The following is a 12,905-nucleotide window of genomic DNA, read 5'->3' on the forward strand; positions in this document are numbered from 1 at the left end:
TGGACGTCACCTGTTTTTTTTTTCAGTTCCTGATCTGTCCATAAGCAGATCACCAGGTTCTTTAACGTATTCGTTATTCACAATGATTTGCCAGTTGCTTCTGCAAATGATTCTTGGTTTGCAGATGTATGAATTGCAAATGTCGCAACTGAATATACAATTTGTGATTTATGCTGGCATGTCTGTAATTACCCAGTACAAATTCCAAACTGTATACCCAACAAACCAGAATGGCCTGGTTTTGACAACAACAGACTGGGAGTCAAGATCCCTGGGTTCAATGCCCAACTCAGCTTCCTTGGTGAAATTGGCTGACTCATCCAATCTGCATGCTGGGGGTCATAATGCTTCATTTCTGCCACCCTCTGTCTTCTCTACTGATATCGTAAGCTCTTTGGGGCAGGAACTCTCTTACCGTGAGTATGTACAGCTTCCAGCAGAATGAAGCTGTGACCCTGGTTGTGACCCTAGGTACAACTGTAACACCAACAACAATGGTGGTGATATCCTCCTGAAATAAATACTGCAGATCCCTTAGGACACTGCGTCTCTCTTGGGAGTTCTCCTGCTGGAAGGGCCATCTCAGATCAGCATCATTCTATTTCTTTGTCTATTCTTTGTCCCTTTTTTTTTTTTTTTTATAAATGAGACTAAAATCAACCCCAGGCTTCAGCTGAGACCAGAAACTTCAAGAGAAAAATCTTTGCTCATTAATTAGCTGGACTTTGTTGTGCAGGTTCCAGAGGCCCTGTGGTGGTGGCTGCTGCATTTCCCGGTTAGGAAGGGAAAGATGGAGGAGAGAAAGTATAAGAAAGAAGAAGAAATGCAGGCTGGGTTTTACGGAGAGGCCTAAGGATGTCAGGTACTTGGAAAATTCCAGCTTCCAAACCCATCAGGCATAAAGGTCATTTCAATGGCACCACTGTTAGAAACAGTACAGAAGTCCATGACCTTATGCTATGAACCAACCTGCTGGCCAGTTCCCACCGATGTTGTTAGCACATTTTGATTGACAGCCCATAACCAAAACTACGATTCTCCAGCCTATTGGTAGCATTAGAGAGCACCTAGCTCCTCCGTAAGGCTGAAATCCACCCCATACAGAGGACTAGCCCAAGTTCCAGGCACCACTTAGGTCCTGCTATTGTCCACCCCAAGCAGTCAAAGATCCCCAGTCACGGCCGTAAAAAATCACGAGGTTAAAAAAAAAAAAAAAAAATCAAATGCCAGGTTCTTTTTATTTACTTTCTGGTTTCGTCACTGGGCACTCAGGCCTCTGCAACCAGGAGGGTTGGCAACTTGCTTTTTGAAATGAAAGCCGAGATGTCCACGCAATCTCGTAACTGTAGCTGCTGGGGCTTTCAGAGTAACAGCAAGGATCACGAGACTTCCCGATAAAAGGATGAGAGTTAGCAACACTGCTCAAGTCCCAGAATGATTTCAGTGGCACTGCTCGCTTGCATCTAGTTAAGCATGTAAACCTTGGGGACTTAGTTTACAAGAGCCCTTTGGAACAGGGACCGTCTCTTACTTTTACAAAAGGGCAATAATCTCAGGTAGAGCATTTTGGCACTACCACAATGTTAATTATAATAATTAACATATCCCATCTGTAACCAAGACACCTCAAACCATTGCCTTTTGGCTCGTGGCTAGCTGCTGACCCAGTTATCCTCTCTGTTCTTAGCCCCTTTCCCAAAGCCGTTTTCACAGGCATAGCCTGTTTGTTTAATAATATCGCTGCAAAGGCCGGGGTTGGTTCTCCTCTTGGACTGGTATAAACCAGGAGTAATTCCATTGATGTTAATGGAGTTACACTGTCATAAAGAAACTCGCATAGGAGAACTGAATGAAGCCTGCTATTTATACCAAGATTCAATTTAAAGCATTAATGGGTAATCATCTATCGCTCCAAAAAGCCTCCAGTGCTAAAGTATTAACAAGTGGTTCTTAATTAAGTGGAAGGCTCTATCCAGCTGCCTTAATAACAAAATGCACATCAGGATTTTAGAGGGACCTTGAACCAACAACAATTCCAGCTCTCATTGGGTGCTGGAGGTTCAAATGCAGAGCTGTTTGCAATACAGGAGACATAACGGACTCAACAGCTTCAGACAGCATGTTCAGGTATCAGTACTTCTTGGCAAATCTTCAGAAGCAGGGGAGACAGCTCACCTCGTCCTATATTTACATCTTTCATTTTGTTCAATTACTCTTGACATCTTTGCTGCAATCTCTAGTGCCAAGATCGGGCCTTGTCAGTTCTGCTTAATGGAATATGAGGGATGGGAATTTTGTATCAAACCCACTGTCACCTAAGATTGCCACAGTTGTCAGTAGTGCTGCACTTTCAGAACTTCAGAGACAGCCAAGAGAGAACTCAGAGCCTCCTGCTCCAAAAAGATTGGCTTCTAACACTTAAACAAAGGGAGAGTTTCTGTCAGCAATATGGGGTTTATGACACACGTGAGCAGTTTATTCCATTCAGCATACAGCTGTGGTAAGCACCTGTGTGCACACACACATACCAGTTGCATCACTAATAGTCTCCTTAGCTACATTACTCTTCATCATTACTTTGTTGACGATTTATAAAGTACCTACCACAGTGTTAAATACCATTTCATGTCCGTTTGAGAAGATCTGATATGTTTTAATCAAACACAAATTATTGGGTTCAGTACAGAGGGAACTGGATGAAATTTAATGGTGTGTGTTATGCAGGAGGTAAAACTACATGATCTAATGGTTTCTTCTGGCCTTAAAAGATCAGGTCCGCATTTCATCCCTCCTCTTTCACACCTTCCCTGCATCTCAGAGTCACATAATCACTTAGCACCTCCTGTCAGAGAAAAAAAGATTAAGAGAGTTTTTCATGACTCAACAGGTTCATTATGCAAACAGCTTCAAATATCAGCCACCTGAGAAACCTGACCCTAGAAACTCATATCAACTGAGCCTGCCCAGCTCTGAGCTTTCATTATTTTCAAACGGGTTGCAATTCCGTATTTAATTGCAAGTAAAAAAGAAATGGAAAAATGGAGAGATTGAGACACTAGAGAGGAAGGATATCGGCCCCACTGGGGAAACACACTGAGAAAGGAATACATTGTGTAGCTTACAAAATAAGTTATAATAAATGCAGGAATGATTGGACCTGAACCTCTTTTTGCAGAGGCAATTTTAAATGGAGATTGAAATTAAAGCCTCAAAATAAAAGCACAGCTGCCTCATTCTAAACCAGAAGTGGTTGCATTTATAATGGCAAGCTGAAATGATCCCAGACAGGGCCAAATTCTGCTCTCTTTTTACACGTGTAAAAACTGGAATAACTCCACTGAATTAAGGAGCTCTATTTAAAAATAATAGAGTCAATCTGGATTTACACCAGTGTAAATGAAAGCAAATTTTGATCTGCAGTTTCAAGGGCAGTGGCATCCTTCAGCATGAAAACCACCAATCAAATGAAAGATGGGGATAGCGTCATTTCCATGTCATATAAAACAGGGTAGGAGTGTGGCCTTTGGAATGACAGCTTTCAGCTAGCCACATGGGATGGGATTGGAGCACAGAACCAAAGCTGCTGGCTGTTTCTTTAAGATACAAACAAGAAAACCCTGCAGGTCTTGTTCAAATGAGGAGAACTAATTTTACTGCAACCTGTAAGCATGGGAATCTTTTTCCAGTGCCACAGGAAAGACTCCATAGAGTTATTGAACTTTGAAGTTCATTTGAACAATCAAATGCCATGTTCTTCTCTGCAAGGCTCTCTGTACCCCTCTCAACTCCTCACTGTCAAAGGCCCAGCCTCCCTGTCTGAGCCTTCTCGCAAAGGAAGGCTGCACGTGGCTCTCTCCAGAATCCATCAATGCCGCTCTTGAGTTGCCTTGAGAAGGATGGTGTTGCTAGGCACTATGGCAACACAAACAACAACAACAAATGGGCTGGAAACAAGAAACTGGATGGGGGAAGTATTTTTATCCACTAGGCAGAGATTCCTCTAGTCTAAATGCAGGTGAAGCCACATGAACTAAAGGCTGCAAGATCATTAGCCTTGTTAGGAAAACATCACAGCTTAGCAGCCATAATCCGTTGTGTTTCTTTGATTCCACAGCCTCATTCTCACTGCAAAGGGTGTCTTAGCTGCTCTTCAGCTCTGCCCCACTTATCATATTTCATACAAATATTTGACTGAAAAACACATTTCATGGGACGTTGCCGCAGCAAGCTGTTACAACTGTCAATTTAAATGAAGTTCTGCCGACGGCAATCTCCCAGCGTCATCTCTAATAACAGAGTATTAAATCCCAGTTCACCAGGAATGTGCTTGTCTGCTGAAAGACTTCACACCAGCATTCTCAGCCCAGACTCAACGATCAGACTCTCTCGGTCCATCCCATTCCTGTGTCTGTTCAATACAGACAGAAAGAACAGGAGTCACTTTTGGAACACATGTCTACATGAGCTGCATACCCTTTAAAAACCAATGTCCTGCTATTTTGTAGCTATTAGAAGGAACACCATTTTGCCTTTCCCAGTCTTCGCAAGTTGGCTTAATTTAAAGGCTACAGACAAACACTCAGGGGATGGATGTTCAAACAAATTCATCCACCAAATGTCTGCAGCTATGCACGCCAATCAGGACTCTGCACATTCAAACGGCCAATTAGAAGCAACGCAACATTAGATGGTTGTGCTTACCAATGACGGCAATTACACTCACAAATTTGATACAGAACTGCACACTCAGACTGCACTGTGTACCTAATGTATTTGTACAAGTAGCCCCGCATCCTTATCATTCATATTCCAAATATTGAAATAGTTGTCATCTTGAATAATTATACAGCATGGTCCTACTGTAGATCTCTAAGTACTTTTAAAAGGTGACTAAGTATCATTAGCTTCATTATACTCATGCATAATTTGAAGTACAGGAACAGCAAGTGACTCTGCCAATGTGGCAGAGTCATTGGCAGAAGTGGGATGAGGACCCAGGTTTCCTGATGCCCAGACTTGTGCTCTACCCGCTAGACTATCCTGACCACGAATACTAGGATAACTAGAAATAAATGGTTCATTACAAACGGGACAAAAGGAGTGTGGGGTGGAAAAATCTCCCAATGGATTGCCTTTCTTTCCTTAATTTTTTGTACTTTCCCCAGCCCAGTCCAAACTCTATTAGAAATTTAAATTGCTGTTCTCTAACTTTCCTCCAAACAGACTCTTTCGAGGCTATAGGAACAAAAAGCATCCACAAATACCTGAAGGGCATAAACACCAAGGTAGGAGAGGAATTGCTTGTGGTGGCCAAACAATGTATACCTAGAAAGGAATGGGACGAACTTAAGGAAAGGAGAATTTGAACTGAATATCAAGAAAAATGGACAATATCTATTAGATTGCGGAACAGTCTTTCAAGGGAGTGGTGGAAACTCCACTGCTTGGGACATTTAAAATCTAGACTGGACAAAGTACTTGAAGACAAGCTGTACCCTACGCTGGTAGATGTTTGGCCTGTTATCTTTTTATTGGTAATGCAGCACAGCCTAGAGCGCCCCCCCACCCGTCAAACTCCGGGCCCTGCTCTGCTGGGTGCGGTACCAACACATAAGTGAGCGACAGGACCTGACCACAAGAACTTACATGTTAAATAGACAGTGGGAGGAGAAACAGACACATGGAGGTAAAGTGACTTGACTGTGGGCACCCAGAAAGTCAGTGTCAGAACTAGGAACAGAATGCACGTTGCCTGGTTCCTAGCCCAAAGTCCTAACACTAGACAAGCTCCTCTAAAATGTGGATGTCCTCATAAGATCTTAGGTTTTGCTCAGTTCTACGGTGTTTTGAGATTCTAGTCTATCAATGTGTAAAGAGCAAAAGACACAACAAACATAATAAAAAGAACGGCATAGTGGGGTCTGATTAGCCACGATTACCGCATATATACGGGATGTGAGACCTGGCTATTTGTATACACTGCTGCTTTGGTTGAGTTCTGGCAGCTAAAACACAGCATATGGTGAGTGCCTCTAAAGTGCTCACCAACTACTGAAAGAGCTGCCACTCTATTCCTGTACCCCATAGTGAGTAGGCATCCTGAGGCTTTTAGGCAGTGTGCCCCACTAAGCTTCATCTCCCCTCCTTCTGTTGCTCGTTCCTTTTCAACATGGTTATGAAGCAAGCCAATGGGGCCCCCATCCTCTAATCAGGAGCAGCTTAGAGCAGTTCGCATGCTCTATGGTAGGAAAGTGGGATGGACCCACCCCTCACGTACGGGCTTTGGAGCAAATCTCTGTGCCCATAGGTGCTGAAACTAGGGGTGCAGGGAGGGCTGTAGCAAACCCAACTTAGAATCATAGAAGATTAGGGTTGGAAGAGACCTCAGGAGGTCATCTAGTCCAACCCCCTGCTCAAAGCAGGACCAACACCAACTAAATTATCCCACTTGAAGTGGTTTCCATTATATCCAGAGTTTACAGTTTGGTTCAATGGCTCTCAGCACCCCCACTATAAAAAATGTTTCAGCACCCCTGTCTGTGCCCTGACGCAGGGCAAAAAACAGTTACAAAAACTGAAATGCAACCCCATAAAGCTCTCCCATAGGAAGCTGAGGAAGGGGGAATTTACACAGAGTATGGCAAAGCGTTCCATGACGAGTTCTCAATGCCATTTCCGGCAGAAAGCAAAAGTAGGGATCCAGGACTCATTCCCCATCTGTACAGATGAGAGGGTCAGGGACAGGGCTGGCAGATGTGTTTTGCACTCAGGCCACTGAGCCAAGTATGCTGGGGAAGCAACAGAGAGAAAGGGAAAATCAAACGTATCCTTCTGTTTCTATTTCTGCAGCATAAGGACACAGCTCGGTTTCAGGACTGCATGACTGGATCCTGCCCTAAATCCTAATATCCTTATTCTTGCTTGAACTGCTGTTCCCGAAGGAATGTCTGAAAATTTACACCGTGACGGCTGTGCAGACCTGAACATCTGCAGCACACCCAGCACTGCCTGCCACAGTTGCTATCTATCCCGCTATTAATCTGATCCCAGCACACATCCAGTCGCAGAGACACAGCGGGTCTTTCCCAGGGTTGCGACACCTTCCGTCGAGGGAAAGGACAGCAGCTTGGTTTTTAGCTCATGCAAATAATTTGGATGCAGAACAATGCTAAGATAATCACTCTCTCAGCTCAGTAAAGACATTAACTTAACCAGGAAAATGTAACAATATCCCGGGTACCGTATCTGGATCAGAAAAACAGGATTGGCCAGAGAGGGTGGATGGCTGAGGGGAAACAGGCCCTTTCCTTCACTACTAGCTGCTCATTCAAATCCAGCTCCATCTGGCAGCGACCCCGTCCCCTGGCCTGCGTGCAGCAGGTTGGTAGCTTGCAATTTAGTGCCTGGTGGAAACAGTTCCACCACAATCCGCACCATCACCAGGTCACAAATCACCATCGACGGAACTGGTGTTTTTATTAGCAGCCAACAGAGGCCAAGGACATAAGAGAGGCTGGACTCCGAGTCAATGATTCCTTATATCCCGGTAGGGGAGTGAAGGAATGTTTAGCTGCTCCTTCCCTGCACTGTGTGGATAAACAGAGGAGCTTGTCATGGAGTTTAAGGCCAGAAGGAACCACAACCATCTAGTCTGACCTCCTGCACATCACAGGCCACTAACCTCCCCCCAGCCACCCCCACACCATGCACCACAACCAGAATTAGACCAAACTATTACACCCCTCTGGAGAGTAGACTGTTGTGTCACAGGCTGAGAACAGGAGGGACCAAGGTAAACTGATGCCAGAGGCCCCCACAAAGCTTGGTCTCCAGGATTTCAATCAGGCACCTTTTACCAGCACTAAAAGTGTTTTCGGTTTTTTTTGTTGTTGTTTTTGGGGGGGGGGTGTTGTTTTTAAGCAAAGGTGGTTTTTTTAAATACCTGTTTGCATGTACCACCATTTATAGATGAAAACCAGGTTACCAGGGACAGAATAAGCCACCTGCTGGAATGATCAAGATGTCTAAAATAACACGCATCGTATGGAGATCACTTGAAAAAACTATCAACAAAGCATGACATCGTATGGAGATCACTTGAAAAAACTATCAACAAAGCATGAGTCACCCACAGAGGAGTTTGTCGCTCGCAGCAGGTTCCGCTGTCTTCTACCTGACTCGCATATCCTTTTCCCAATTATAAAAATCTCCAGAGATTTGCCAGAGACGTGATTTTCATCACTATTAGCTAAATCCAATGAAAATGTCAACCAAGAGTATTCCTTTGTCTAATCAGCGGGCAGCTTAATTCTTCAGAACTGGAGTGGGGGGGGGCAGGGGAGAGGGAGAAATCAAACCAGAAATCTGCTCAGATCCGTTTGCGTGGCAGAAGCAATGCTCCCCTTTTAACCTCTTTGATTACTTTCAATTTGAAAAGCAAAGTAAACATCTTAAAGTTACAAGATATAATTCTGCAGAGAACAGGACAAATTGCGGTGTCGGGGAGAGGTTATCCAAAGCATGGCTTGATCGATATTACTTATCAATAACACATCAGGCCAAAGCAGGGAGCTGTCTCTGGCATGCAGAAGCACCTGATGCCCGAGCTCCCCTGTTACCCTGTGTTTCATTAGGAACGCAGAGGATCTGGCAGGGGCTGGTAATTAGATACAGAGTGTAGGACTGCTCAAGAATTCTCTGTAGATTCAACACAGATTATCTCCACAACGCAATTCATTGATCAAAGGTGTATTCTTGGACTCCACAGTTAATTACACTCCCTGCTGATGGATGAACAGCAAAGGCATCTATGTGAAAACAAATGAGCGGCAGAGGAACAAGTGAGACACTTCTAAACGAAGACAAAAAGGGCCATGGAAGGATCTCGGAGCTGGCAAGGGAGTTTTGCCCTGCAGATGGAGGACTGAGCACCCTGCGTACGTACCTGGCTCTTTGGCTGATCCTTGAGCAGCTCCTCTAACAATTCGTGCCTCAGATTCTCCAATGGGTATAACAAGCAGGAGGAAGCAAGGTCTAGCGAACAGGCTGTGGATCTGGGAGTCAGGAGACCTGGCTTCTAATCCTGGCTCTGCCATGGACCAGGTTGTGTGGCCTCGGGTACGTCACCACCCTTCTCTGTGCCTCCCACCCTTTGTTTGTTGCCTATTTAGACTGTAGTAGGTGCTACTAAAATACAAATCATAATACTTCCTTACCTCCCTGGGGTGCAGGGAGGGTTCACTAACTAATGGCTGGGAAGTGATTTCAAGTTCCTCACTGAGGACTGCCAAGTGTTCTGCTCATTATTGTTATTATCCACCAGCAAACATTCACGGAACGAGTCATGTCGCTTCTGCCCCTTCCCCGGGGGAATCCTGCGAATTAAGCCTTCTCCTATCCCCCTCTCAACTTTTCTGAACTGTCTCATGAACAACAGAGGCATGGACCAGAGCAGAGATCCAGTTCTTTAATGGGGGGTAGGGAGTCCTACTCTACCACTCCCTAACCCGTCCCCCTGCCCTCCAGCCTTCCAGAGATCCTCTCACCCAACGCTGCTAGAAGAGTAACCTCCTGCTGCCCTTCTGCAGGCCACTGGCAGAGCCACGGGGCTGATTTCACCCCCAGCGTCAGCAGGTGCCACTAGTCTGAGGTCAAATGGAGAGGCCTCCTCTTACCGTAAGCACATTGCCTCTGCCTGCCAGCCCAGCCTAGCCCAGCCCAGCCCATACCACGCTGGAGATCCCAGCCATCACATTTGTAGCATCTCTGAGCTGGTCCATCCCTGCTCTGCAGAGTCTGGGATCTCCAGGGCCAAGCTGCAGGCAGTGTCAATAGATCAAAAGAAACTTGGACAGATTCTAAGGCAGCTCCATCCGTGAACTTGGATGATTATGCATGGAAGACACGGGGCCACTTTTGAAAACATAGGAAAGGCTTCTTTGAAAGGATGTAGTTTGTTCTTCACCTTGCCCAACACCAGCAGCTGAGCATGGACATGACCAAAGCCTTTAAATGCCTCGGAGTGTCACATTTACCCTCCTTCTCTAGCAAGAGATGTCCCCAAAGAGCAAAACGGGTTCCATGGAAAACTTTGGAGAATGTCCTGTTTAGGCAGAATTCCCATCTGGTGCAATCTTTTCTCTATTTCTAGTCTCTTGTTGCTTATCCAGACCCAGAAGCACCAATGCAATGTTCTTGTAGCTCAGGCCTATTGCATGTTGCGTGAGAACTAGACCATGGTCTTTAAAAGGCTCGTCTGCTGTTTATTCCTGATCTGAAGTCATCTAGGCTGAATTCCAGGGACCTAAAGTTATTATAACTGAATTCCTAAGGAGGGAGGAATCTCCTCTTTAGGAGTGGTCAGAAGGAATGCATACATCTGAAACCCCTCCTTAATACGACACTGCTTGAAAATGGGATCGCTGAATGGGCTTTGATTAAAGTTGAAACCGTCTCTGAGCCCCATGAAACACTCTGTATGTTGCCAAGTTTGATAAGGAGGGAAATCTCCACGGTGTACCTCCCAAGACTCTAGTTGCTCAAGAGGTCTCCAATTAAAACAGTCCACCGCAGTTCCTTCCCATCAAGAAAAACAACCAGAGGGAAAAAAGAAATGGAATCCAGAAACCAAACTTATAAAAGAAAAACAAGCCCGCTATTTTCCCAGACAACTCAATTCCATTTTTTAAACAAGGTGATTAACCAACAAATCTTTAAAATCTTCATCTCACACAAGTTTTGAACCCCTGGCCACAACAGCCTGTCTGATAATGTCTGGTTGGAAGAAGAAAACTGGCCTCCACCCACCCCCAAAATGGGTTTTACATTGGTCAGGAATGGTGGGATATTACATGTACATGTCTCAGATACCACAGTGACGACTGGTGTATGAAGGCATGAATTATCTGAGAGACCGAGAGATCCTGGTCCAATGGAACATCTTGGATCCCTAATAAAGTGTTACCAAGTTACCATGGGAATGGCATACACAACAGAGAAATCAACCCAGCAGTCTATTACACAGAAGAAGCTGAATTTGCTTCCCCTGATCCCGCCCCCCCTCCTCTTTTCAGTTCTGAGAGAGGCTTCTGTTCCCTCGAGTCGGGAAACATGCACAGAACTGGAATGTGAACCTTCCAACAAACATGTCTACAAAACACTGAACTAGAGGTAAACCTGCAGGCCTGGAAGAAAGTCATGGTTTTGACTGCCCTTCTCTCCGACAGAGCCAGCAACAGTCACAGAACGAACAGGGTGTGAAGCAGTGGAGGGATCAGACCTATCTGGACCCGTTCACTCTCACCTCCGGAAAGTGGCACAAAATACCCCTGCACTGGTTTGCACCCGTGTCCTGGTCACACAGTGACTCCTGTGCAGCCCCTGTTCAGCTGCCCCTGTAAATTACTCATTCATACAGCACACACAATCCTAATGAGGGAGGGTGCATAGAGACTCAGGCTGGGCCAGTCAAAGGAACCAAAGTGTGGGATTTGGATGTGAAAAACCTTTGAAAACCTCAGGCCAAGGATGCCCTGGTGCCAGATGCCCACACTGCACCACTGAACCTTCTGTGGCTCAATGCACAGAGGACACACAGAGAATCTACACGGGGCAGCTTCAGGGGTTTTAGGGTGCCCAGGACCACATATGGCAGCTGTGACTAGCTTCTTAGATAAAAACACTGCCACAAATCAGAATTTTGCCCATAGAGTACAACACATGAATAAGCTGTACAAGTCAGTGCAGCACCTGTAAGTAACAGATGCAAAGATACCCCATTATTATAAATACAGTCAGTTTTAAATTGTCCACAGCACCCCTAGAAACAGTCCAACTATCCCACAATTGAAGTCACACCCACAAGGAGAATACCATCATCAGCATTTCATGGCAGCTTCACTATTTATAAGAAAGAATCCTCAGCTCAGTTTTACACAGCCATACAAATGCCCTATTGTGTCTTACCTTTTAAGACACTAAGAATAGCCTCGTTACTGTAGCGTTTCCGTGCTGCGTTGGTCGCTATGCAGTGATAAACCCCAGCGTCGCTTTCCTGAACATCTACGATTTGGAGGATGCCATTGGGAAGAGTTATAAACCTGAATAAGTAAAATAAAAAGTATGAGATTTGCTTTTCACAGCTAACACGATTCATACCCTTGCCGTTGGAATGAAGCTATTTTCATTCCTTCCTTGTTCTTGAAAACGTATTGTGTGCACATCACCAAAGCCTTGGCAGAGAAGAGTGGGCGATAGACTCTTTAACCTCCCAATAGGAGAGTTATAAATACAGCAAAATGTACAACCCATTAATAGCAATGGTTCAACGCAACAATAAAACTGCTGCCTTCTTCAGACTAAGCCTACAGGTCTCTGCTGCAGAAAACATTCTATATTAAAAAATATGTGCACCCACACGCACACATAAATGAGTTTCAGAGTAGCAGCCGTGTTAGTCTGTATTCACAAAAAAGAAAAGGAGTACTTGTGGCACCTTAGAGACTAACAAATTTATTTGAGCATAAGCTTTCGTGAGCTACAGCTCACTTCATCCGATGAAGTGAGCTGTAGCTCACGAAAGCTTATGCTCAAATAAATTTGTTGGTCTCTAAGGTGCCACAAGTACTCCTTTTCTTTTTTACATAAATGAGTGTGTGTCTGCATATGTACGTAGATAGTTAGTAGGAAGAATGCCATCTATTAACCTATAAGGGTATGTATATAAGTCGGCAAGTTCAGTGAGGCTGTAGTTATGCATTGCAAATGGATTCTTTAGCTCTTATGATCTGCCGCAGAAGCTCTTCTCTGGGGTCAAAGGGCTTTTGATTCCCACCTCATTAAGATGTGGCTCCTGCAAAGTCCTGGGGATTTCCTCTGCAGATTTCCGCCTGGAACTGTTGGAAAAA

General features: G+C 44.9%; 1 protein-coding gene across 2 annotated transcripts in view; it reads right to left on the reverse strand.

Annotated features, from left to right (window-relative positions):
* Window positions 1-12,905, reverse strand: part of IGDCC4 (immunoglobulin superfamily DCC subclass member 4) — a 191,439-nt gene that overhangs the window by 85,745 nt on the left and 92,789 nt on the right. For both annotated transcript variants that reach the window (XM_043493295.1, XM_038420543.2), the window contains exon 4: window positions 11,965-12,098. In XM_043493295.1, coding sequence (XP_043349230.1) covers window positions 11,965-12,098 — 134 coding nt within the window. The remainder of the gene's footprint in view (window positions 1-11,964; window positions 12,099-12,905) is intronic.

This window comes from Dermochelys coriacea, chromosome 10 (assembly GCF_009764565.3).
Source record: "Dermochelys coriacea isolate rDerCor1 chromosome 10, rDerCor1.pri.v4, whole genome shotgun sequence".
Lineage (NCBI taxonomy): Eukaryota > Metazoa > Chordata > Testudines > Dermochelyidae > Dermochelys > Dermochelys coriacea.